At 44.0% G+C, this 14,224-nt stretch overlaps 2 protein-coding genes across 2 annotated transcripts; one reads left to right on the plus strand and one right to left on the minus strand.

The window, feature by feature from the left end:
* The first annotated feature begins 1,135 nt into the window (after positions 1 to 1,135).
* f3a (coagulation factor IIIa) lies at positions 1,136 to 5,650 on the plus strand. The gene is made up of 6 exons (XM_063206782.1): positions 1,136 to 1,409; positions 1,519 to 1,627; positions 1,950 to 2,143; positions 2,249 to 2,433; positions 2,683 to 2,842; positions 4,620 to 5,650. The coding sequence occupies exons 1-6, from the start codon at positions 1,343 to 1,345 to the stop codon at positions 4,730 to 4,732; spliced, it is 828 nt and encodes a 275-aa protein (XP_063062852.1). The 5' UTR covers positions 1,136 to 1,342; the 3' UTR covers positions 4,733 to 5,650.
* A 90-nt stretch (positions 5,651 to 5,740) lies between these two features.
* acp5b (acid phosphatase 5b, tartrate resistant) lies at positions 5,741 to 12,991 on the minus strand. Its single transcript, XM_063206781.1, has 6 exons — positions 12,793 to 12,991; positions 12,179 to 12,369; positions 11,181 to 11,308; positions 10,529 to 10,720; positions 7,882 to 8,029; positions 5,741 to 6,305 (listed from the first exon to the last, which is right to left on the minus strand). Exons 1-6 carry the CDS (start codon positions 12,860 to 12,862, stop codon positions 6,054 to 6,056), a joined length of 981 nt encoding a protein of 326 aa, XP_063062851.1. The 5' UTR covers positions 12,863 to 12,991; the 3' UTR covers positions 5,741 to 6,053.
* Between the last annotated feature and the right edge of the window lie 1,233 nt (positions 12,992 to 14,224).

Consider the following 14,224-nt stretch of genomic DNA (forward strand, 5'->3'; position numbering starts at 1 on the left):
GAGAATGACATCACACCAGCCATAGAGGCTACTGTAGTATTTTATGCCTACAGTGGTTCACCTATTTGGTGTAGGCCTAGGGATGCTTTACATATTAAAACCCTCATTTATTTTTCTGAGGTAGTCGAACTTTGGCACCAAGGTTTTACATTGGGCCTAAATTCCACAAAAAGACACACAATTCCTGTTGTCACCTGAGTTAAACATGTTAAGTCATTACTTGTACACCTCTTTAAACTGTATATTACAGCATACTGTGTAATTGAACAAGCAACAACAGCAGATGTGTTGAGTTTAATTAGGCCCCAACACATTTTAATAAGTGCTAATTAAGTAATTAGAATTCAATTTGACAATCAGATTAGGGCCTATAACATTTGGGTGCCAGCCATGATACCCGTCAACATTGCTAAAAAAAAAGTCCCTGTGTGTGTATCATTACGAGCAATTGCCGAAATTGAGAGAGCAGATGTGACCAAATATGGCCTGAGTTTACTTATGTCCGCAAGACCAAGCACATATGCGTGGATAATCATTTTCTTTTTACTGCACCTACAAATCCTTTAATTTTCCACGCCTTGAATATAGAGCGTTGTGACGAGGCACAGTATGTTGTTAATGTATAACGAGATGCATTGCCTATATAGAAACTACAGTATGCGTAATGACCACCGACTCCGCGAACCATGAAGAGGAAAGGTGAGGAGTTTATTGACATGGGTGACATCAGATGGGTTCGCTCATCCCGAAGGAATGTCTGTCCCTAACAGACCACAGCTTTATTTTAAGTGGGCATTTTTTTGCCTCGATATGGTTTGCAGATCCATTCCAAAAAATATGGCAAATAATGGCAAACGGTTTGGCATGACGCGTGTCACTCACAGCAGGCTATTCGTTGGCATCGTTTAGGATGTTTTCAAACTAATCTGGTTCAAATCACTTAAATAGGGCCCAATAGCCTGTTTCACAAATTAATGCAAGTTCAATGTGATTACCATACCATTACTAATTTATTAATTGGAACACCATAACAGGCACTTTCACTCTTGCGTTAATCCAGCCCGAGACATGTCGGAAGTCCTTGTATGGTCAACAGCAGGCGTGTTATATGCTTGACAGTCCTCCCTTTCACTGATACAGACCTCGCTCGCTCACACAGATAGAGCACGGAACGGAATCTGACTTCACTCGCAAAGCTGTGCGTCGCTCAATACAAAGACCAACAATCTGAATCGGCAGTCACCCGGGACGCACTGTGAAGTTACAAACGGCACACGTTGATTCGCCGACATTTTCTCGCTCATAAGGAATAATCGCTGTCACCTGTTAAAGACGCAAAAGGATGTATCTCGGAAAGGAATTATTTTTGGTGCTTGGGGTTTCCACGTTGCTCCTCAGAACAGTAACAGGTGAGTCCCATATTGCGCACAGCCTCAATTGAACTCCTGGATCAATAACTGCAAATCGCACGGTGCTATAATTAAGCCTAATGCAGCTATGTTCTAATGTGTCTTGCAGGTTCTTTCCCAACCGCTAAGGATGTGACTTGGACATCTATAAACTTTAAAACGATGCTTTCGTGGAGTCCGAAACCTGTTGATTATTCATACACCGTGGAATTTTCAGCGTAAGAACAATTTCATTAGAAACACTTCACTTTTCTATAACCATGCAAAAGATGAAATGCTGCGTAGGCCTAAATCCTACTGTTTATTTAGATAAACATTGTTCCTTTAGGGTTAGGGTTAGACTATAATGGTTAACTTAACACAATGTCAGTGAAACTTACACAGCTGACATTTTATGGCTACCTATAGGCCTAAGTGCTTTCCATGTTGCCCAACACAACGGTTAGGCTTGCAGCAGCATGCTTGGTTTCAAGGCCTAGCCTAGTCACTTACCTGTGAAAATATCTTCCCTCCTTTTCATACTTTTCCCTTCTCTGACAGTTTGGGACAGGACAAAGAAAGAAGTCCGTACTGCATCCAGACGTCCGAGACAGAATGCGACCTGACTCAGCAGTTGAAGGACATAAGGGCCACATATACAGCGGACATTCTCTCGGAAGCAGTGCGGGGAGCGACGTCCGACCTGGTGGAGTTTCCCTACACGCGTTCCAAAAAGTTCTGTCCATACAAAGAGAGTATGTAGTCTACCTTCTTGCAGTCCCATTCACAACTTTCTCTCCAAGTGCACCGCCATCCCGCTAGAGTGAGAATTGACGTTAATTGTGTTCTGTCTTTTGCAGCAATCATCGGCAAACCAGATTTCCAATTCAATGTAAGCAAGGACGGAAGAAAGGTTTCCATCAGTGTGATTGACCCGATCACTGCCCTCTTCAACGACATGAACCAGCCCCTGAACATTCGAGAGGTGTTCGGAGAGGATCTGCAATACCGTGTCATGTACCAGAGGGCTGGGAGCACAGGCAAGGTAAACAAACAAGAAACAATGCACTATTGGTGACTGGAAGCAATGTATTATTATTATTATTATTATTATTATTATTTATTTCTACTACTACTAATCTAGAGTAGTATTGATTTAGGCCTGGGACTACTACTGGGCTTACACATAACTAGTACACAAGATTCTAACATTCTTTCAGACAGAACCAGACCATAGTTCCCCCTGTCTATCTATCTCCAATCAGCGCCTAATGTAACATTTCTTATCCAACAGAAATATGAGACCACATCAACAAATGACATTGAGCTGACCCGCCTGGACAAGGGGGAGAGTTACTGCATTCAGGTGCAGGCCTGGATCCCGTCCCGAGGCTATGGCATGGAGGAAGGGTCTTTCAGCGACACCAAGTGCACGCCTGGGGAGAAGGGCATTGGTAAGAATCCAATAATCTAACTCTAAAGAAGCTAGGCAGTTGATTTGCATTAATTTAACTTTGTAGATACACTGTCTTTAAGACCCACAGTCAAAATGACAGGTAGAACTGAGGCATATCTGTAGGCCTACTATCTGGTGTAGGTCCCTCAGAATTATTTACACAAATACCAAACCCAAGTGCAGTGATGTGAAAACATAATGGTTCGAGATTAAAAAAGGGTCAACTTCCATCTTGGATTTATCACCTGCAGTAGTTAAGGCAAGAGAAAGCAGCCATGTAGAGTATGTAATCAGTGCAGTGTCATACTGCATTACAGCAAATGAGCCGGTTGAGGTGGTAGCATGAAAGGGAGAGGGAATGTTGTCTTTGAGCCCTGTAGTTACGGGTGTTGTTAAGACCAATTAGATTGCTCAGGCGTGGTCTGCAAGGGAGAAGGTGGCATATTTCTAGGATCTCTGCAGTTGCAGATGTTGTTATCCTGGAGTAGATGGTTGAAATGTGGTTTGAAAGGGGAGAACAGTTGCGTTTTCTTTTTCCTAATGTTGCAGAATTGGGTCCCCACTACATTGTATACAGGGCGTGACATTAACTATCTTGCTCACCGAGCAGTGGCTTGTGGTCATTCAGCCATCCGTCTACTTGTTTGTATTTTTTGTTTACCATAAATTGTCTAAGCCTGGAAGATAACGTGCTATTTGCTTTGAATACTGTAGTAGTTGCAGCTGTTGTCTTGGTAAACTCTGTGCGGTGGTTAAGAGGTGGTGTGAGAGGCAGAAGGCATGTATTCTCTGAGCCCTTCAGTTGCTGATGTGGTAAACCCAGAGGTTAGAAGTTGGTTTGAAAGTTAGTACGAGGGTATGGCACGGCCAGGCTGGATTGAAATGGGAGAGCGGTTGTTTTCTCTATCGGGTCCCCATTACATTGTATATTGGTATCATTTTTGGCTCGGGGACCGCCTAAGGCTGGGTCATTGACGTATGTATTTATAAGCAAACGTCAGGGGGGCACTTTTACAGCTAATGCCACAGTAGTGGGTGAAGTACACATTTAACATGTTTCATTCACACGGAATGAATGTTAGGTTTTTTACAAAATAATAATAATGATAATAATAATGACAATTTAATCCATACAAGAGTAACATTAGTTGTGGTTGCACCCCCTGACCTCTGCAACAAAAAAAGCTGACGTTGCTGGTGTTTGTGCTAGTGCACACAGGATGGTGAAGGAGTGACATGAAAGGGAGAGGAGTTATTATCTCTTGAAGTAAGGGTGTTAACCCAGTTTTATGAGCAGAGAAGAGCTGTTGGGCAATTGTGCTTATTACTGAAACGCCACTGAAGCAGAGACACAAAGAGAGAGTGCATAAGCGAAGCGAGTCTTGCCAACAGGAAGTGCATGAGGAAAGCCATCATGAGCAATGAGCATGCCAGCAGTGTACAGCTCAGGCTGGGGCAAAATGCACGGTTGCAGGATGGATAATGCAGACAATTGAGATTGGTGTCGGAGATGTGTGTGTGTGTGTGTGTGTGTGTGTGTGTGTACGTGTGCACGCACGCATGTGCACAGTCTGTGTGCCAGTGCAGGTTACGTGTATGCAGGTTTTATCAGTGATATGCCATGTGTGTGTTTGCAAGTGTGCGTGTATAATTGCATGCATACCGTTCACGTGCTCAAGTGCATGAGAGCTCAGCTATGTGTGTTTGTATGCACGTGCATCCCTGTTTACGTAAAGGCTAATGATTGTGACTTCCCCTTTCCTCTGTCTTCCCAGAGTACAGCCCTGCTGTGATTGCCGGGACCATTGGCACCCTCCTGGTCATCGTCATCGTCATCATCGTTGTGGGGGTAGTGTGCTTCAGGCGACGACAGAAAGACGTGGTGTGAGGACCACATGCTGTACGTGTGTGTGTGTGTGTGTGTGTGTGCGCCTGCGTGCGTGCGTGTGTGTGTACGCGTGTGTGTGTGTGTGCGTGTGTACGTGTACGTGTGCGTGTGTGTGATGGGTGTCAGTCTTTATACGTTAGATCTGTCTCGTCAAACGCTCAGAATTTTGCACAACTTGGCTGAACTGGCTCCGCTCGATTCCAAGGCGCCGCCGGAGCCATCTTCAGTTCAACATTCCACTGTCAAACACTGGAATCTGGCCTTCTGGTTTCCGTGAAACTATTCCTGTACATGTGCTAGACATATGATTTAGCAACAAATCAGTATGCTGAAAGTGTTTTTTTATTTTATTTTATTTAAAATTGTTTTGGTGTGGGGATTGGTACTTTTAACTATCTACTGTTGGGTTAGCGGACTTCCTTTTTTTAAAAATGAATCAACGTAAGCACTACCGTATTTTTATTCCAAGTATATATAATATATTTATTAGATTTTTTTAACTTTCTAACTTGAGTTTTATTTGGGACCTTGCTGGGTGAATCATGGGAGCTGTGTACATGAAAATGTGATGTATAGACTACTATATTTTTTAATATAAAGTTTGATATTTTATTTATTTTTTTAGGCTTTGCAGAATATTTGTATTAAGGTGGGAATTTAATATGCTTATTCAAATCATAAATTCATATCGCTGATGAAAATACACATTATTTCATTTTTATTGTGAATGACAACACTAGCCATGGTTTGAAACGAACATAATATTGTGAGCTGTAAACATTCTTGTTACACATTGAAGCATCAAAGTGGCAATACTACTGAAGTATTCCTTTGGATTATGGTACTAATCCTGGATTACTGGTACTTTTGTAGTTTTACTTTTCTACTGAAAAATAAAGACATTTTTAATTTCACAAACTTTGTGCTGTGTAATGTCTTACCATGGAGCAGAACAATACCATATACACCACTGCCCTCTATGGGTAAAGGGAAATATTACATTACAGCGGGGATCAAACACTAATTTATCACACATAGCAGCATCTGAAAAGGGGGGAAATCTCTGAAAAACAGAGAGAAGCTTTCAGCGGTGAATAAAATAATCAAAAATTCTTCATTCACAGTGTTGACAATATAAAATACTTTGAAAGAAGACCGTCATCATGTCTTGTGTAGGACTCTACACTTCACATTTTGTTTGGGTAGGAGAGTCTGACAGACACACTTCCCCATCTAAAACAGTCACTACTTTATCTCTTGTGCAGGACACTTATCTTGGGTAGGATGATCTGATATATACCCTTCCCATGTAAGACAGTCACTATGTTTTGTGTAGGACACTTCTCTTGGGTAGCACGGTCTGATAGACACACTTCCCATCTGTCTGTATGAAGTTCACGGTCATGTGGTCTGCCGTGGCCTCAAAGTAGGCGAAGCCTCCCCTGGTGGCGTTGGCAGTGTTGGAGAAACGCTGCCAGGAGGAGGGGAAGCTGCCCTGGTGGTGGAGGGAGGTGGAGACGATGGCCCCGCTACCACTCACCACGTAGGCACCGCCATCACTCTCCTGGTTAAACTGGGGAAGGAGGATACAAGCATACATAGTGCATGAGAGACTGGGGAAGAAGGACACAAGCACTGCACATCACATGAGAGACTCTTTGGGCACAAGCACAGCCTTATCAGACAGGGCGCTGGGGTATCGTTTAATGCGAGTGCACTCCCATCATTCTCCTGGTTGAACTGGTGAAGAAGAATACAAGCATACCCAGTACATGAAAAATCACCATCACTATCCCTGTTGAACAGGGGAAGGAGAACATAAACAGAGTACTATCAGACAGGCTACTGGGCTGTTGTTAAATGCAAGTGCACTGCCATCACGCTGCTGGTTGAACTGAGGAAGGACGATACAGTACAAGCACAGAAACTGCTGTGATTATCCGGGCTGAAGTGGGGAAGGACAGGACACAAGCACATTACAAGAGAAACTGCCATCCCTATTCTGGTTGTACTGGGGAAGAGAGCACAAGCACATTCAGGACCGCTGACAGCTTTGACCTGGCCCAAGACACAGCCATCTGAAAGGGCTCCAATTCAGAAGGGACCCAATTCCGTCCCCCTTTCCCTAGAGCCGACCCCCAATTGACCCCTTTGTCCCATACTGTTGGATTCCCTGAGCATCATCACTTTCCTGGTTGCACTGGGCAAGGATACAAACACAGTTTTATCTGACAGGGCACCGGGCTATCGTTTAATGGAAGTACCCTCCTATCACCCTGTGGGTTGAACTGGGGAAGGAGAACAGAAATACACTATAATCAAATAGGGCACTGAACTATCGTTTAATGGAAGCGCACTCCCATCATTGGGAGGTCACAAGTACACTGCATGAGAAACTCTAAGAAAACAAACACAAGATTATCGGATCACTCAACACAGGCCACTGGACCATAATGGAGGTGAAATTCATTATTGGGGGTCAGAATGATGCGCACTAGGGCTGTAACGATATTGTATCGAACCGAGAAATCGTGATACACAGAGTTACGATACTGTATCGTGATACAAAAAGGCAGTATCGTGATACGCCCTTTCAAAGTTCTGTTACCGTTCAGTCCAAAAAACAACCACATGATAAGATGTGATTGCGTTATAAACCTATAAACGATCATCAAAAAGATACATTTTAAAAATCGTGGGGTGTATCGAACCGTAGGTCAAAAATCGTGATATGAACCGAATCATGAGTTGGGTGCATCGTTTCAGCCCTAATGCGCACATACTTTGCAATGTTTGAGCTTTTACATGGCTCGGTAGCCTCAATGTCATAGGTTCCTAACAGTTTAAGTAAGATGAAAGCAGATTTGGATTCTTTCGATTTGATGATCACTCCTCACGTGTTTTTTTAACAGAGACTTAAAACAGACATGTTCTCGGTGCAGTGTTTAACTGGCACAATGAATTGAGAATTTATAATCCTAAAGCCTGTCCGGCAAACATAAAATGGCAAAAAAAGTTTATTTGATTTGCTATTTTTGGTTAACTCTTGGGGTATGATTACAGGTACTGATAAGCAGGAGGTACTTGGACATGTTGTGACCATGCCTGCTTTGTGCTTCTCAATCTGGAGTGTATTAGCCATAGCTTACCTGCATGTCATGGTCATGGCCACTCAGGTACACTGTGACGTCGTACTTCTTCAGTAGTGGCCTCAGCTTCTCCACCAGACACTGCGTGGGCCCGTGATGACCAACAGACCAGACTGGGTAGTGCCCTGCCACCACCACAAATTCTGCCCTGTCAAGAAGAAGTGGGGAAACAGAATTACAAAATCATTCTGGTGAGGATGCTGAGGCTTTGGAATGCCCCCAAATACTGTCTCATTACTCATTAGACTTGGGTGGACATGGTCAAGTGGTGATCACGTCTGGTTTGTGTAAACTTGAGTTCCAAGTTCAAGGCTTGGTCAGATGGACCTGGACAAATGTAACTACTTTAAGGCTTTGGATTTTTTCTTGCTGGGTTTTAGGGGGGTTTCAAAGAGCGAGTTCAACCGAAACTACAGCAAAAATCAGATCGGCAAAACAAAATATTTGTGGGCTTACGTAGGAGTTTCAAAGTGGATGTCAACAGATATGAGCTAGACTGGGTGTAAACTATTAAAGAGTACAAAACGTGTGTGTGCGTGCCCCAATTTGCCTCTATTTGGCAACATTCAGGAGTTTGGAGGTTGACTCATCACAGGGGAAGAGAGGTAAGGAGGTTCCTTCCCAGGTGGAGGGGACCATTGAAACAACCCTTACCCTTTGTGATACGGATTTCATTAATATATATATATTATTGTTTTTAGTGCATCCACGTCTTCTACAACCCTCGCAAGGACTCTGTGGAAGATGAGAAACTTTATCTCAGTTGTACATCCCTGGGAAAAAAACAAAGTATACCAGTAAATTCTTCACCCCGTGCTTCTGGCACTGGTACCAGTATCTCATATGGCTGACCCATCGAGCTGTGCTATAAAACAGTACAAAGCATTACAGTAGCACCCCTAGGGATTAGGGTTAGGGTTAGTGTTTAGGCTATGTTAACAAGCCACTGGTATCTTATTTCGACAAAACGTCCCATTTCCACAGAATACTGGGAACCGGCGCCAACCATTAGTTGCTGCATTCAACCGTGTCGCCACAAAAGAGGGAGGCCGTGACCGCCCCAGCAGCCTGACCTGCCATAGCTTAGTACAATCAGAGGGGCATTTCTTTGTATGAAGTCACCAATTCCTGATTCCACATTCATGATTGATTCACCAACTTGGCCTCCGAGCTGTCTTTCTCAGCAAATACTAACCCAGTCACCAGGAACTGCAATGCACGTGCGTGCGTATTCGTGTGTGTGTGCTTGCGCGTGTGTGTATGTGTGTCGTTTTTTTTCTCTGTGGTCAAAACTCTGGGTGTGTTTTGTGTGTGACTGACCTCGGTGGAATTCAAGGGTGTATCAGTAGACATACAGAAAAAGATGGAGGAGTGTCAATTTTTATTTTTAAATAACAGGTCGGGGCATTTTGATAACACGTTATGAAAAATCCCTCGCATTCCTTCTGCAGTGCATTTGTAGTTGGTAACAACACGACTCCCTCCACCTTAGATGTTAAAACCACCATCTACTCCCCAGTCTTCCCTATATTTACAGTACGCCGTTGTTTACTCAACTGAGGGCTGAGGATAAAAAACCCTTTGAGGTGCTTTTGTGTTTTCTGATAAAGAGTGATCCCATGCCAAGAGCCCATGCTCTGCCGGTTTTTATGAGAGGCCTAGATTTACACTGTATTGCTAAAAGCATTTGATAACCTGCCTTGACTCACACATGAACTTATGGTAAGTGCCATCCTGTTCGTAACCAATAGTGTTCAATATGGTGTCGATCCTATCACAGCAGGGGTGGGGAACCTTTTTCATTCGAGGGGCCACTTCAAATTCCTCCAAGGGCTGTACAAGTCCTCCAAGGGCCATATTATGAACACAAACCAGGATTTCCCCCCTGCACTTTAGGCCTATATCGAAGGCAATATAGTGTATGTATAGTGAATTATTTCGGCAATATAGTGCATGTTGCAACACAAGATGAAAAGCACTTCTGATTTAGTTTTCCGTGCACTTCATGGACTGTACACTACTGAATGCTTCGAGTAGTCACCTCTCTGTAGTTTGAATGATAAACGACGGACACATCAAACGTTTACCATGTGCAAAGAAGAAAACTATTCAATGTTGCTTTCAGTGTATCAGTAGGCTATACTCCTCGGTTTCGTCAAATGTGTACACAACAAACTCTACTCTGGTACCTGCTTGAATGAATCTCACTTGGCATTCTTTTGCACTTCTGAATTTGGTTTGACCATATCTCCCCCATGAGCTGAAAACTGCAAGTATATTTATTATTAGGGGAGTTCAATGAATGAGAATGAGACTAGGCCCTGCCGTGGCCTAACGGTAGGGCACTCGTCTACTACACGGCCGACCAGGGTTCGGTTCCGGCTCGGGTCCTTCGCCATCCCTTCCCCGTCTCTCTCTCTCCACTTCTTTCCTGTCTCTCTCATTCTGTCCTATCATTAATAAAGTCTAAAAAGACCAAAAAAAAAAGAGAATGAGACTAGCCGTCTATCAACATGTTGTTAGTGGACGAAGAGTAAAACCACACCACTGTGTTGTTTTAACTTTGACCTATATACAGTATGTTTCATCCCATCAGTGTGCAACAAACTCAGTTGTACAACTACAGCTTCCATGTGGCCCGGCTTACGTGGCGCTCTTTAGTCTGTTCTCGATCCACCCAAACTGCTCGTCGGAGGCCTTTGGATCCTCGGGTCCGACGGGGTGATCTTTGTCATAGGTGTTCCCACACAGGGTGACCGTGTCAATCATTAGCACCGCCATGGATGCGTTGGAGCCTGGGATTGGAAACTTCAGCTCATAGTACAGCTCCGGGAAGCGCCTGCAGGCAGCACAGGGCAGAGCAAACACAGGATTAGGAGGAGGAGGAGGAGGAGCGGTGTTCAGGCAGAGGAGATAAAAATCGCTTACAGAGACAAAACAGACCGTACAGGTACAAACAGGCATTTCAACGCAGACATAAGCACAACAAAACAAAGACACACTCCCAAAACACAAAATATACAAAATGAAATAGTGTGTATGAGAGAGAGAGAGAGAGAGAGAGAGAGAGAGAGAGAGAGAGAGAGAGAGAGAGAGAGAGAGAGAGAGAGAGAGAGAGGGAGAGAGAGAGAGGGAGAGAGAGAGAGAAAGAGGGGAAGAGGGGAAGAGGAAAAGGAGGGAGAGAAAGACAGAGAGACAGACAGTCAGTCAGATGGATGAACTGACATACTACAACACTTAATAATGATGGTTGTGAAAGTCAGACAGAATAACAGACAGTTCGTTCAGGTATTGCCTACCATCTCTCTGAGCGGGCAGAGTAAGCAATTTGTCCGGTTACATTTCCCCGATGATCATGGTTACCTGCCACCACGTACCAGGGCACACTAAGCAGATCTGGGTGAGAGAACACGTTCTCAAAGGTGAGCTGTGGGCACAACACAGACACAGACACAGACACAGACACAGACACAGACAGTTTCACAGTTACACAGACTTTTATTTGTCTTTGATCCATCTAAATGTCTGTGTGTGCATGTGTGCTATGTGTGTGATCTGTCTTGCATTGTGAATCATGTGAATTATGTGTGGGCTGCTTGACACTTTTCAGTTTTAAAAGCAAAGCAAAACATCTGTGATGTAAAAACAGTACCATGTTTCACCACAAGAGGAGGCACTCCTCACTCTCTTGTGTAGACATGCATTATCGTCATGTGAGCACCGAGGTAACGAAGGTTTATTGTGCCAGAGTGCCCCCCTGCTTTCAACAGCTGTAGTGTAAAGTGCGCTTTTCACAGAGGATCCAAAAATCCACCTGTCACTAAAACACAATGATCTACAATAGGCATAGGCACCACACCACAGAAAGGGTTTTGTGCACAGCCCTTTACTGCCTTTCAGTTCCTTTTTAGGGGGCGGCACACTGACTGCACAGTTGGAGGTGCGAGATTGTGGTTGAAGGATACAGTAGTTGTGACACTACTTTGACCTTGTGACTGTTACTGTCACAATAAGTATTTTTTTGTCTCTACTTTCCTCACAGCTTGGAAGCGAAATGGTATCACATGATGACAGAGAACTAGAGAGATGGTCCACTCCTCCAAAATAGGAGTGTAAGTGCTTTCCACCCAGTTACAAGTTGATGAACAGCGGAACATTTTCATGAACTTTATCAGCAGATGTTTAAGATGCTAAAAATGTCTTAATGTCTTAAATGTCCCCCCCCCCAAAAAAAAAACACTGATTGTTGTTCTTCAGGTTTTGTCAGAGGCAATACAATATGTGACACTGCACTAGCCTTGAATCGGGGATCATCAGCGTCGGTGACTCCGCTGAAATAAAAGTTGTCTCCCAGGCTGAGGACAAAGTCCAGGCCTGTGGTCTTGGTCAGGGCGTTCAGCTCCCGGGCCACCCCCCACTGCTGTGGAGTAGAGTAGGGGGCGAAGGGTATGCCTCCCCAGTCCCCTATACCCACGAAGCGCAGAGCACCTGGTGGCAGAGACAGAGAGAGAGAGAGAGAGAGAGAGAGAGAGAGAGAGAGAGAGAGAGAGAGAGAGAGAGAGAGAACGCAAGTGATGGTGACATAGAGACAGAAAAAGAGAAGGTGAGGAGAGATAAAGAAAGAGAGAGAGGGGGGACGACAATAAAGGGTGAGGGGCTTGCAGTATGCACTCATTAACACGCCATCATGTGTCAAAAGGGAAACAGCATAGGCAAAAATGAGGCCATGTTAACCGACCCAGTGACAGCTATCTGATCAATACCACCAGCCCACACATGCACATAACAACTACAGTAGTTCACTACACAACACACAAAATAACAAATCACTTTTCAGCAAATTCTTCTGTAAGCTGTGAAATAGTACAAATCTACTTGTCGAATAGCTTGTTTTGAAGAGGAAGGCTTTACCTTTTTCCTGTGGACGGGCGTGAAGCCATGTTACATGCAAGCACACACAGAGCAGTATCCGCCTGTCCATCTAGATAGAATGCCTCTGGGGGAAAGAATCCAGCAGCAGTGCAACCACCCAACAACAATGTATGTATGTATGTATGTATGGGAAGACAGAACTGGTCTGTCGGTCACAGCAACTAAACAAAGCTGTCTGCTCACATGGGCACTACGGAAGCAAATGAAATGTAATGATGCAAAGTAAAACCCCCACTTCCTGAAGTGTGGTTCAGTGCGTACAAACTAGATAGATCAGCTGAACATGACTGCAACTGACGGCAGTAAAGGTGCACTTTGGCTTTTTGTAACCATTGACGAAAGGTATTGCACTCTTAGGCAGAGACTGAGTGAGGGAGACAGAGAGGACAGATCTATAAGAATCTCTGTCCCCTTGTTGTGAAACACCGCTTACAATTCACATTGCGACAGGTGACTGCTGTGGAATCTGAAAGAACAGAGACTACAGAGTTGAAAAGAGGAAGAGCAAGACCTGTCACCTGACAGCTGGTGGAAATGCTACACTGTAGCCCTTCTGGTTTCCCTTTCCCTCCCACTTCAGCTCTGGCCGAGGTCCAACCTTACCTGAGAGTGTTTGAAACATCATTGAGCTGTTATTCATTTACAGAGAAAGATGAACAAATAGAGATACTGACAATTGCAAGATGTGGCAACAATCCAAGGTAGTTGGAATGACCCTTTACCCACTTAAGACACCTCAGCCGAGTAGGCAGTCAGGCAGGGCTGGGCTGGGATCACAAAACGGCCTGGAGGGTTTTTTTTGTGCTTAGGCCAGCTTCTCACAAAGCCCCCCCTCAACACTATAATGTTAGAGTCCATTCCGTCTAAAGTATGTATTAAATGGATTGCCTCATCTAAATTGTGGGCTGGTTTTTAGGGGAAAATAGACAAAACAGAAACCAAAAGCATAGGGCCCTGAGTGACTGTCGGGCCCCCCGGAAAAAATTCCCCTATACGCCAAATGGCCAGTCCAGTAGTCAAGTTACTTTGTAGTGCCATACATTACTTATGACTCCTATACACTAACTGAGACCCACGGTGACCTTGCTTTTAAGTGCAGACCTGTGCACGTCTTAACCTATAACTGTGGGAATATGATATGACTCATACGCTGCAGTTGTTTGTGCATGCCATATTATATTCTTGGAAGAAGGTCAAAAGTTTAAATATGAAGTTGGAGGCATCCAATGATTTTTCGTTCAAGGTTAATTATATACACGAGAAGACACAGAGAGACAGAAACAGAGAGAGAGAGAGAAGAAAAAGAAGAAGAAGAAGAAGAAGAAGAAGAAGAAGAAGAAGAAGAAGAAGAAGAAGAAGAAAAAGAGGAAGTAGTTATGCATAAAAAGAGAGACAAGTCTTGAATGATTTT

The sequence above is a fragment of the Engraulis encrasicolus genome, chromosome 9 (genome assembly GCF_034702125.1).
Source record: "Engraulis encrasicolus isolate BLACKSEA-1 chromosome 9, IST_EnEncr_1.0, whole genome shotgun sequence".
In the NCBI taxonomy this organism is placed as follows: Eukaryota; Metazoa; Chordata; class Actinopteri; order Clupeiformes; family Engraulidae; genus Engraulis; species Engraulis encrasicolus.

Coding starts and splice junctions, on each gene's coding strand:
- f3a (XM_063206782.1), top strand. CDS start 1,343: ATGTATCTCGGAAAGGAATTATTTTTGGTGCTTGGGGTTTCCACGTTG. Junction 1,410..1,518: donor GCTCCTCAGAACAGTAACAG/GTGAGTCCCATA, acceptor TGTGTCTTGCAG/GTTCTTTCCCAACCGCTAAG. Junction 2,843..4,619: donor GCCTGGGGAGAAGGGCATTG/GTAAGAATCCAA, acceptor CTGTCTTCCCAG/AGTACAGCCCTGCTGTGATT.
- acp5b (XM_063206781.1), bottom strand. CDS start 12,862: ATGGACAGGCGGATACTGCTCTGTGTGTGCTTGCATGTAACATGGCTT. Junction 11,309..12,178: donor CTGATGATCCCCGATTCAAG/GCTAGTGCAGTG, acceptor TTGTGCCCACAG/CTCACCTTTGAGAACGTGTT. Junction 6,306..7,881: donor GCCATGACCATGACATGCAG/GTAAGCTATGGC, acceptor CTCCTTCCCCAG/TTTAACCAGGAGAGTGATGG.